Source organism: Belonocnema kinseyi, chromosome 7, assembly GCF_010883055.1.
Source record: "Belonocnema kinseyi isolate 2016_QV_RU_SX_M_011 chromosome 7, B_treatae_v1, whole genome shotgun sequence".
NCBI lineage: Eukaryota > Metazoa > Arthropoda > Insecta > Hymenoptera > Cynipidae > Belonocnema > Belonocnema kinseyi.
This window is the reverse complement of record NC_046663.1, coordinates 80,122,755-80,135,672: the sequence shown is the minus strand read 5'-3', so window position 1 is coordinate 80,135,672 and position 12,918 is coordinate 80,122,755. Positions and strand designations below refer to the sequence as shown.

Here is a 12,918-nt window from a genome sequence, read left to right as displayed (position 1 = left end):
AATAAAAATATTTAGTGTTAAATAGGTAAAACCATGATATTAAGATTATAAAAAATCATTTTATGGTTATTTTACGTCATCTTCACACCAAAATCCAATGCAGTGAGTGAAATATCGTTTTCTCCAAAGATTGAGTGATTCACTGCTATTATTTTTATAAAATTAAAAGTTAATGTTTACTGATATACTATTTTATATGACTCTGATGTGTAACACTGAAGTTGAACCATAATAATTGAAGTACTGTGGAACTGCGGTTATATCCTCTCTCACTTATATCCTCTTATATCCTCTCGCGCTTACATCTCTGCATAACTTTCATTTATACCCGCTTAGCATCCACCACCTGTGGTACTGCGAGGTGGTGGATGCTGAGCGGAAACGATATTTCACTCACTTTGGATTTTGGTGTGAAAATGATGTTAAATAGCAATAAAATGATTTTTTATCATCTTAATATCATGATTTTACCTATTTAACACTAAATATTTTTATTTTATTTTAAAACTAAACTATTCAAATATCTTTTTACTGAAATAATTTAATATTTATATGATTTTAGCGAAAAAATCACCTAAAATAACGATAAAACGAAATAAAAAATTTTTGATTTCCGTTTTTGGCCGCCATTTTGTTTACAAAAATCGTAGATGAAAAAACTCAACGGATTAAAGAAGTTCAGACATATTGTGCACTTTTATGCACTTTTGTGCATATTAGCGACGGTAAAAAAAATCCTTCCCCCTCTATTTTTTTATGGAAAAAAATTGCTTAAAAAGTATTTTTTTTAATTTGTTAATTATTAATTGAAAATCAATATTTGCCGTCTTTTAAACCATTTCATCATTTAAAGCATACCTTAAAATAGTAGAAAAGAATATTTTACAATAAATTCTTTGCCTTTTTTATAAAATTATTCAAGCTCAAACGTAAGAGAGAAATTTCTTACAATCAAGAAACATGCGACCAAGGTTGGGCTGAACCAACTTTAGTTAGAACATTTTAAATTTGTGTCCAATTGAAGAAATGCATCAAGGCAATTTGTAAATATTATTAAAATCTATTAAAAACAATGCTTTACGGACCTTTTAAAAACATTTTTGGGTTGATATTTTTTAATGTATAAAAAAAAGTTTTTTCATTTTTCGAAGTTTTTAAAAATATTGAACAGCATATAACTTTTAACATTTTTATCCAAGTTAAAAATGTCATGAGCATCATTTGCAAGCCTTTTTGTCGCGTGCCAAATACATTAAAGAAGTTTTTCAAAATTCTTTAAAAAATTTTGTTTCAAATTTTGGAAAAGCTCTAACTTTTTTAATTTTGTGATTTAACTGAGATAGTTTTGAAATATATTTGACATCTACTGAAAGCTTGAATAAAATTTCCTAACCTATCAGAAAAAAAATTTTTTTTCTATTCTTAGAAAAATGTTTCAAATTTTGGAAATGCTCTACATTTTTTAATTTTAGTTGTAAATATCTGGTTAACGAACTTAGCCTTCATTTTGGACCGTTTAAATGGTTATAAAGGTCTCACTCGATTGAAAAAATATTTTAAATGTTAGCATGGCTAACAAATTATAAAAATTTCAAACGGTACATTTTGAAACTCAACAAATTTATTCCAAGGTGTTAAATTCATGAAATTATTAAGAAAATATATTCTTTTAAACAATAGCTAATAAAATACATGCCACATATTAAAAACTGGAATGTTTATTTCATATTGTTGTTTTTAATATAAATTTATAATGGGGTTCTTGCATAATTTCAAATACACAGCCACATAAAAAAAAGTTCTGACCTGGAGGTCTGACTATATTTACTATACGTTTTTGGGGTCGCTGAATCCGAATCCGGGATCCATTTGACCCCATCAGGATTTTGACATAACCTCAAAAAACCAATATGGCGGACACTTTTTGGAAAAATTCTCAGATTCGCTTGAAACTCGTTACTTGGGGATTTTCGGGGTTGCTGGTTATGAATTTAAAGTGCTCTAATTCCAATTTCCAATTACGAATTCGAGGCCCATTTAACCCCATTACTTCAGGATTTTGCCATAACCTCAAGAAGTCTAAATTTCTATTTGTTCACGTTCATTTTACTAAAAAATGGACCGTCGGCATTGGCCTTACCCGATGTACACCGCGAGGAGGTTGCATGATTGGATTTTGCCCCAGGTTTTCCGGAAATTTATCAAGATGAGAATGCAGAAAATGCAGCTTCAAGTTAATCAAGCATCCTAGTTTTTTATAGTCCGTGGTCATCCTGTCAACTAGTTCTTTGTATTGTGGACTTTTTCTGTTTCCTAGGAAGTTTTCGGCAACTGCTCGAAAACTAATCCAGGCTGCTTTCTCCTTAGCATTCATCGTCTTGATAAACTAATCATCCCTGAACAGTTTCAGAATTTGAGGACCATCAAACACCCCCTCTTTAATTTTGGCATCAGAAAGTTTAGGGAAAACCTTTTGCAAATATTTGAAACATTTACCGTTCTTATCGAGAGCTTTTATAAAACCTATCCAGGTTTGAGAGACTTTCGAGTTGACCAATTTCTTACCTTGTAATGATGCTCTCTGTCTCTACTATCCCATAAACATAAATAGCAGGGGTACTTCGTGAAACGAGACTGTTGCCCGAGTAATATGGTTATAATTTTCAAATCTCCACAGATCTGCCATCTCTGTTGCTCGTAGCCGATTTTATTCAAAAGTATTACCATTGCTTCATAATTTTCATTTATTACAGTCCAGTGAGCTACCAAATCCTCCTCTTTAGAAAAATATTGCCGAAAGTCTACGTCTCGATTTCGATACACTGAGACTTTTGTGCTAGGTTCTAGGAAATTTCTCGTTTTCATAAACGAAGCTAAGAACTCTGCAGTGTCTTTTGGCAAGCCCAAATACTTTATGAGATCGTTCAATTTAGGTTGTGAAACTAACTTAGGAGCTGATTTTTTAGTATTTAGAGAAAAGTGATTTTCGCTATCAATATATTCGTTCTCAGACTCAGACTCATATTCATCAACTTCCATCATTTCGGTACGTCCGATTTCGTTAATATTCTCAAAATCAGTTTCTTTTTTCTATTTGTTGCATAAAATTGTAGCCTTTACTGATGTCACTGTTTTGTACTCTATATTGTGTTTATTCTTAACAGTGTAATTCTTACTCACTTTATTCAAACAAAAAAAAAAATAATCTTCTTCACGAAGAGGGTTGTTCCATTCTGCTGGACTAGAAAATTTAGTTTCATTTTTATCTCTTTTCCAACGGTTCAACTATCTATTTAACGGTCATCATCTATTTTCTTTCGCATCGAATTAACTTCGCACATACAGCAAATGTAACAAAACACATCACGATTGCTATCACACTCCTGAGATGGATTGTTATTTCTTCTTGTCGCATTGTACTCTACATTAGCCAAGTCACCAACCAATGTAGAGCTGCTGTTGCATGATGACGACTGCGAGCCCGCTTTCTCACCCTGACCAGCCGCGGATACTGGGGATTCGAAACCTTGCATCCTAACACGTTTCCTACGTGTGTCTGCCATGACGGCATCAAAGCCGTGACCCAGGGACTTAGCCGGTTCACGGATTTTCTCCGTTGTCCACCGTCACCACGGGGAGGTGCCCTGGCTGCAGACACACACAAGATATAGGATAATTCCAGGTGAATTGGAAATTGGAATTAGAGCACTTTAAATTCATAACCAGCGACCCCGAAACCCCCCGAGTAACGAGTTTCAAGCGAATCTGATGAATTTTTCCAAAAAGTGTCCGCCATTTTGAATTTTGAAAACATAATATTAGATTCGTAATTAGCGACCCCGAAAACCCACGAGTAACGAGTTTCAAGCGAATCCGATGAATTTTTCCAAAAAGTGCCTGCCATATTTTTTTTTGTGAGTGGCTGTGATATTTTTGTTTTCACAGTTAAATGAAAGGACACTAAAAAATGACGCTAGCTATTGAAAACGGAAACAGTAAACATGTTGCCTGGAATTTCACTTCAACCAGGATTTGCAAACTGACAGTGTGAATGAGCCAAAAGTCGACATGAGAACGGTGACATGAAATACAAAAAAATTTGAGGTTATCCTTGAAAACATCTCACTTTCATGTACTTCAATGACATTATTCATTAAAATTTTGTAGGGTTTATATTTTAAGCAAAATTATATTTTTTTAGTGAAATTTGGTTTCGACTAGCTACTGCTTTTCGTAAATTTTAAGTATTGAGATTGATTGAGCGTTTTCCAGGATGTGACATTTCATTTCTCAAAAATGAAGTATTAAAAAAAATGTTGATAGCACTAAGCTTTTCAGAATTTTATGCAGCATTTGAAAGATATATTATTTAAAACGTATGCTTATTACGTTTCGAAAAAGCAAGTCCAAGTGCAAGCCTCTCAGTCTCAATGAGATAAAATGTAGGGACCAAAAGATACTTTTTGTCATAGTCTTGAGTACATTTCTCGTGCTCAAATGGTAACAAATTCAGAATCAATTCATAAGAATTCAAATCGATTGAAGTTACATTTAAAATAATTCAAACAAATTGAAAAAAAATGTTTATCATAAAAAAAATTCCATTGATTTCTGTAAACTTAGAGGTATGAATTTATAATGTATATAGAGGTTGAATTTAGAGGCATTTGAGGTAAGAAGAAGAATTCGATAAAATTCCTAAAAAGATCAGGATGCATTGAAAAAAATAATTAATTGAAAACAATTTAAAAATATGAAATAATTTCATTGAATTCAGTAACTTTGAAAAGACGCTTGAAAAATTCATGGGAATTCAAAAGAATTTGATGAAATGCCTAAGAATTCAAGGTGAGGTTAAAAGACTTCAAAATTAATTAAATAAATTTTTTTCAATTAAAAAAGTTCATGGAATTAAATAGAATTGAGGAAATTTAGAAAAATGCAAGTATATAAAAAAATTCAAAAGAATTCCGAAGAATTAAACAAATTTAAATATCCCTTCAAATTATTGAAATATATTATAAATTTCTCGGAATCTTGAAAAATACCCTAAAATATTTAAAAATAATTCAAGAAAATTCAGAAATAGGTATAGAATATATATTGAATATTGATTAACCTATGAATTATTTATTGAAAGAAAAAAAACTATAGTTGGAATGAAAGCTTCTAATGTGTCCGCTATGGCGTTACATTTTTTTTGTACCTTCTTTCCTATTCCTTTACACACCCCTTACACACATGCTTGGTGGTGGGAGAGGGACCTAAAGTTTAAGGTAGGTTCCGAACCACCAAGAGCCAAGGTTTAAGTACTTAGAGAACCTTTTTCTTTAGAGGTACCGGTCCCAGGACTCTCCGGAGATGAACAACTTCCCTTGCGAGGCTAGTGTTCATCGCATGGGCCGCCGAGGCTCTTCCAGAGTACGAGACAGTGGTTTTATCTTAGAAAAGTAACTAAAACGTAATTCTTGTATTTTTTCTTAAAATCCCTGTCTCTTCGAACCTTCGATCATATTATGCATTTCTCGAAAGTTCCATTACGGGTTGCACATAGGGTACCATAGGGAACAAATCTTGAAAATAAGGTACTTTAGGAACCTCAACTGAATATTGTGCACAATAATATGCTATTTTTAAATCCAAACATTATTATTCAATTAAATTAATAATTATTGTGGTGGAATTTAAACAGTTTCTTATCAAATGAAAAAATGCCATCCATAAAATCGTAATTTGAAGTTTCAAATGTTCGTTAATTTTATCGGAAAAATAATTTCATGAATTTAATTACTTGTATCAAATTTGTTCAGTTTAAAAATTTATAATTTTAAATAATTTGTAGTGAAAAATATGGTGTTTTTAGCATTTTTTCTAATAGAGTTGTATATTGCATGATTTACAATAATTGCATTTTAATAATAAAAACACGTCTTCACATTGGTGAAAGAAAATGTGGTTTGAATACTTTATCCCGGAGAAGATTAAAAAATATATTATTAATATTTTACATCTTAGAAAGTTCTTGAATTGTTGAATCGCTTCTACCAATTAAAAAATAAAAGTGAATGTTTTTAAATTTTAATGGCTTTATTGGCTTTATGTACGTAAAGACAATAGAACTGAAGTTGGCCCATAGAAATTAGAAAAATTCTTATACACAAAAAATTTGAAATCCAAAGTCATTATGCTAACTTTATTTTGATTCTTCTAATTTAAATGGATATATGTAAGAATGTGTTTGACAAATTTGATCGCGAAAATCCGTTTTTTTTAATAAATTTTCAAGAATTTCAATGTTGGACGTTAAAAAGTAATTTAAACATTAATATATCCTGAACTAAACTTCTTAAAATTTATATTTAACATTTAAAAAAATGTTACTTACATCGTCGAGCAATTCTAATTCGTAATCGTAAACTCCAACTCCACCATAAACACCAACACCGGCAATAGCGATTCCAGGTCTGTCAACTGAGAAGCAAATTGCATCAGGCGAACCATTTCCCGTGTTCCAGGACCTGGTCTGATTAACTCTGGTAAATCTTGAAGGAGTTGTGTACAGGAGACGACCACATGCTGCTTGCAGATCATCCTCGGTTCCGTTGGATTGAGCTGCCAATTCGGCGATCACTCTTGCCAGAAGGTAACAACAATGAAGTACCAAATCCGGCAGCGATTGGCAGCTTTCTTTGCAGAGATTCTTCTTGACTGGGACCAAGGTAAGATCCAAAAGTCTATCGAGAACCTCGCGAAAGGACCAATTCAGAGTTTCCTTTCCTGTACTTTCGACCTGAGATTTGTAACTTATTTGCTCGACGAGAATAGGGTAGTGATGGGATTCGGTAGAGTTCATCATTAACAAGCCAGCGTTATCAGACGGGCTTAATTGTCTTTTTATGCTATCGCTACTGTCCATGACGTTGTTCATGATTGGAAATGTAGTACGCAGACGTACAGTTGAGTTGCAGAGTGAAGCAAGGACCGCAGAGAGGAGACGATCTTTGGAAGTTGTTCCTTGTTCCTGTTGAAACATACAATTCATCAGCAGCATTCACACACGAGGGGTTTACCACTTTTAACATTAATTTAATCATACATACAAGTTAGCAAAAGGTATTGAAATGTTTGTGAAATTTTTTTAATATTTTGAAAGACTTTACATTTGTTTAGAATTTTTTAAATCTTTTACCACCTTTGTAACCTTTGTGAAATCTTTGAAATTGTTCTAAAGTATTTGCAATCTTTGCATAATCTTTGAAATCTTTGAAATTATTTTAAATCTTCTAAAATATTTGGAAACATTTGAAGTCTTTTGGAATGGTTGAAATCTTCTGAAATCTTGACAAATGTTTTAAATCTCTGAGAACTCTTTTTAAATCTCTGAAATGTTTTAAAATCTTTTTAAATCTTTGAAAAACCTTTGTGAAATCATTAAAATATTTTTAAAGCCATTGAATTCCTTCGGAATCTTTGTAAAAATCTTTCTGATGTATTTGCAACCGTAGCATAATCTTTGAACTCCTTTCGAGATTATTTAATTTTTGTGAAATCATTGAAATCTTCGAAACGTTTTCGAAATTCTTGTGATCATTAAAATATTTGTTAAAGCTTCTGAAATCATCCAAATCTTTAAAATTATTTAAAAACTTTTAAGATATTTTGGAACATTTGAAGTCTCTTGGAATCTTTAAAACCTTTGAAAGCTTTAAATATATTTTTTTTAATCTTTGAGGAATCTTTATGGAATCTCTTTAAACCTCTGAACTCTTCTGAAATGTTTTAAAATCTTTAAAATCTTTTAGAATCTTCCAAAAATCTTTTTAAACATTTGAGAAACTTTATGGAAGTATAAAAACATTTGAGAAATCATTTAAATATTTTGAAGACCTATGAATTAGTTTGGAATCTTTGAAATCTTTAGCAAACTTTGGAATCTTTATCAAATTATTGAAATCTTTCTGATGTTTTTGCAATCGTTGCGTAATCTTTGAAATCTTTGTAAGATTTTCTACATCTTTGTGAAAGTATTCAAATCTTTGAAAGGTTTGTGAAATTTTTGTAATCAGTGAAATATTTTTTAACGCTTCTAAAATCATCCAAATCTTTGAAATATTTTCAAACATTTGAAATCTTTCAAAAATATTTTTAAATGTTTGAGAAATCTGTTTGAAAACATCGAAATATTTGTGAAAACTTCTTTAAATCTCTGAAACCTTCTGAAAAACTTTTAAATCTTGAAAAATTTTGAAATTTTCAGAACCTTTGCGAAATCGTTGACATATTTAAATTGTTTCGAAAGCTTTGTAAAATCATTTAAATCTTTTTAAAGTCTTTGCAGTCTTTGCATAATTGTTTTAATTGTTGTGAAAATATTGAAATCTTTCATTATTTTTAAATCTTTGTGAAATCTTTACAATCTTTCTGAAGTCTTTGAAATCTTTGCATAATCTTTTCAATCTTTGTGAAAGTTTTGGAATATCTGTGAAATCATTTAAATCCATTGAAATTTTTATGAAATCTCTAAAATCTGTCTGAAGTATTGTCAATCTCTGCGAATTCTTTCAAATCTGTGAGATTTCTAAATCTTTGTGAAATCATTGAAATCTTGGAAACATTTGTGAAACTTTTATTACCATTTAAATATTTGTGAAATCTTTAAAATCTTCTGAAATATTTGAAATGTTTTTGAATCTTAAAACTTTGAAATCTTTAGAATATTTGTAAAACCTTACAAATCTATTTAAAGCTTTGAGATATCTTTGCGAAATCATTCAAATATTTACGAAATATTTTTTAAATCAATGAAATCTTATGAAATTTTTGTAATATTTTGAAATATTTTGTAACCTTTGAAATCATTGAAATCTTTGAAATCTTTAAAATGTTTGTGAAACTTTTTAAATCTTTACGAAATATTTTGAAACCTTTTGAAATGTATGTGAAATTCTATAAATCTTCTGAAATATTTTGAAATATTTTGTATATTTGATATCTTTGCAACCTTTTAAAATGTTTGAAATATTTGTAACTTATTGAAATCTTTTGAAACCATAGAAGCCTCTAAAACATTTGAAATAGTTTTGAAATTATTCGAAACATTTTAAGAAAATTGAAATATTTGTAAAACCTTTCAAAACCTTTGTAAAATCTTCGAAATCTTTCTGAAACCTTTGCGTAAACTTTGACATTTTTGTAAAAAATTTTAAACCTATGTCAAATCATTGAATCATTGGAGGAATTCGTTAAATCTTTGTGTAATCTATATAAATCTTCGAAATATTTGAATATTTGTGGAATCTTCTAAAATAGTTTGAAGCCTTTGAAATGTTTAGAATATTGATGTAATCTTTATAATGTTTTTTAATCTTTTCGACATCATTGAAATGTTTGTAAAATTTCTGGAATATTTGTAAAATCATTGAAATCATACAAATCTTTGCGAAATCTTTTAAATCTTCTGAATTATTTTGAAATATCTTAAATCGCTTGAAAAATCTTTTGGAATCTTTGAAATGTTTCAAATTGTTGTGAAATATTTGAAAAGCTTGAAATATGGTGTACACTCAAAAGTCTAGTGGTCAATCATTCGTTCACATCATATAATTATTTTATATTTCGTAGTGTAATTCACGATACCTTATCGATTTCTGATAAAAGTTCACATAAGGAGGTCCACTTGAGATAGGCCGTTGGATAAAAAGCATGGTAACACGCTACAAATGTCTTGTGGCTCTCATCCAATATTTTGCTTGTCATTTTGGTGAAAAGCAGATTAGAGCCTAGGGATTTGAAAAATGTATTATACAATTGTAATAACTTTTTGTAAGTATGGCAATCAGTACTTGATACTTACTTTTATTAGAACGCGTCTTGCCCTTGCTTTTCATGGTAACGGGTAAGGAATCCGAAAGAATTTGACGAAGTAGAGCTCTTACTTCTCCTATGCATTCTGCCAGTCGCACGGACTCTGCTGGTGTCTTTTTAACAACTGTACATAAAATATAATATAATATTTTTTTAAATAGTTGCATTCTAAAAGAATGTTATGATTGAAATTTTAAAAAACATATATAAGTCACGAAGACGCACCTAAATTGGGATAAATCTCATTGGTATATGTCCTGAGTAACCTCAAACTAGCTTTGCTGATGTAAACTAGTTTTTCCAATTCTAAAATAGTATGAGTGGAAGAAGCTACGAGCACCGACGGGTCAGATAAATCGGCTTTCAACGTATTCCAGCTCCATTGTAAAAGTGATATTAACGACTGGAAGCACTCCTAAAACATAACACAATAAACACTTATATATCCCTAACTTATCAATTACTAGAAAACAAATGAACTTTAAATATATTCCACCTTAGTAACGGTTCTGCTAAATTCTTTCCTAAGTATGTAAACAGGTTCAATCTGATCTCTTTGCCTGTTCGGGCTTTGATTTTCAGGAGTGATTATCCGGTAAAGCAATTGCGGTATTTGACCAGCATTAACGTCTGTTCCATTGTTGGATCTCTTGGACGATTTAAAATAAAAGAGTACTCTGAAAAATATTAAAATGAAGGTGCTAAACAGTAATAAAAGCAAATTTAGTAGGAAGAATATAGAAGGATACAACTTACTGATCCTCAGCCGTAACCATCGCCTGTCCACCAGAACCGCAGTCGCTTGAAGGACCACTGACTCTTGCCCACGCCACGTACCATCTGTTTGCTTGCAAAGATATGGGCTCATCAAACAAAATTGAATACTTTTGTCTTGGTCCGCACTCGTATGGAATTTCTTCGGTTTCGGCCAAGAGTTCGCCGTCGTTTTCCTGATCACCTCCATCCATTCCGATATCAAAGAGCTGTTGATAATACACCAAATTATTTAGCATCTTTCCATCAGAATGATTGTAATTACTGTGTAATTAATTTTATTATTATTATTATTTAATTATTAATTGCCTTTATTTTTGCGGTATATTCCCCTCGACCCCCAAACAAACCGTATCCACCTAAAAGAATATCAGTATCCGCCATAAATCTGATAGCTTCGATCGAATGGCCGGAATATCCCCAACCTCCTCCATGACCTGCATTAATAAAATATAGTTAGTACAATTTTCGGCGAGGATTAAATACATGAAGTATGTACATTTCGGAGAGATTCAAGATTATCACTTAATTTACAGGCTGTCTAGAGTATCTTAAAAAAATTCCAGGACTTTTCCAAGTTTTTCAGAATCAAATATACGTTTCTCCAGAAGCCCTTTTTCGATGAAAAAATACTTTTAAAGAAATTCAGTATAAATTGTAGATCTAGTGGTAATAAAAAAGTGTCATATGCAAATTTTCTCATACACGCTCAAATATCTGATTTTATGGTCTGACTTTATTCTTGAAATTTAACAACAATTTTAAGCTATTTTATCAGCTGCATTCCTAACTACAAAGAAAGCTGACATGACATGTTCGCTCATTGCTTGCTAAAGCAATACTCAAGTCAGTTCTGATGGTGAAAAATATGTAAACATATATTAACTTTCAACATAATAATTATATTCTTAACAGAAGACTTCAGACAAAACAAAATTTAACAAGGTTGTCCAACTTGCACACGTGTAGTTGAATTTTCAATTTTAAAAATCAACATTCAACCAAAAACGAGTAGTTACATTTTCAGTTAAAAAAATAATTTGTTAGTCAAAAAAAATGTTGTCAACAAAAAACATGATTCTTTTTTAAGAAATTGGCTTAATCTTCAACCAAGTAATTGAAAGTTCTACCAAACAGGATCATATTTTAACAAAATCATTGAATTCGCAATAAAATAATAAAATTCTTAACCAAAAATTTCATCGTTAAGAGGAAGCAATTAAAAAAAAGAAATATAAATACAAGACAAATAAATAAGTAAAAACAATTATCAGAGTGTCAGAAAACTTCACTTTCAAAATTTCCTAACTTTTCCATTAACAATTTTTCTTTTTCCCTAACCATTAATATTCAAAGATCGGAATCTTAATCTTGTGTCATTTTTAACGTTTAATCTTTCATAAACGGAATAGAACAATTTCAAATCACAATACGTACAACGTTTTCAAAACTATAATCCTCGACAGCTTATTTAAAATACCTCTTACAGAAATTCCCTAACATTTGCAAGATTTTTTTTTAAATTCCTGACTTTCCTTGACCAATAAAATTTCCTGACTTTCAATATATTAACCACAAAAATTATTATATTGAAACAAATGTCGTTAAATTGTTGTTAAAGATAAAAAAAAAATGAGGGGCAAAGGAGAAAATTTGAAATATTTTCAATTGTAGCTTCGTGATTTTTCATGGTTATAATATGAACAATCTATTGTTAAAAAAAGTGGGTTTTAAACTAAACAAAAAATTAGAAATCAAATAAAAAATAGCAGAGATATGACTCATAATGCTTATGATAGGAATTGTATCGACCCTCAGTTAAATTAATATTTGGATTTTGTTGGTGAAATTTGCTTCAGGATTAAAAAAAATTGAAATCAATTCATCATTGAATCAGAATTTTCGTACACGATTATGGGCACTCATCAGTGATTTATTTCTGACATATTTTCAGAATTTTTTATTTCATTTCTAATTTGTTATTGTCGATTAAAACTAGAAAAACACACTTCTTTAATAATAGATTGTTCATTTTATTACGGTGGAAAATCACTAACAACATCCAAATATTATGTTATGAATTATATACATGAAACATGACCAAGTTCAAAGTTTAGACAAGTTTAAAACCCTATTTTTTATCATTAAATTAAGGTAATATAAATTCGAGAACCATGAGCGAAAATCAAGGACTTTTCCAAGTTTTCATGAATTTACAAGTCGCCAGATACCCTGAATTTAGGACTTACTATTGTTTGTATTTTAGACCTCATAAATATA

At 30.4% G+C, this 12,918-nt stretch overlaps 1 protein-coding gene across 1 annotated transcript in view; it reads right to left on the bottom strand.

The window, feature by feature from the left end:
• Positions 1–12,918, bottom strand: part of LOC117176117 (E3 ubiquitin-protein ligase MYCBP2) — a 608,404-nt gene that overhangs the window by 568,540 nt on the left and 26,946 nt on the right. The window contains exons 17-23 of the mRNA XM_033366175.1: positions 10,948–11,075; positions 10,621–10,847; positions 10,361–10,541; positions 10,090–10,279; positions 9,854–9,988; positions 9,637–9,779; positions 6,386–7,021 (exon numbers count right to left, since the gene is read on the bottom strand). Of these exons, the coding sequence (XP_033222066.1) occupies positions 6,386–7,021; positions 9,637–9,779; positions 9,854–9,988; positions 10,090–10,279; positions 10,361–10,541; positions 10,621–10,847; positions 10,948–11,075 (1,640 nt within the window). The remainder of the gene's footprint in view (positions 1–6,385; positions 7,022–9,636; positions 9,780–9,853; positions 9,989–10,089; positions 10,280–10,360; positions 10,542–10,620; positions 10,848–10,947; positions 11,076–12,918) is intronic.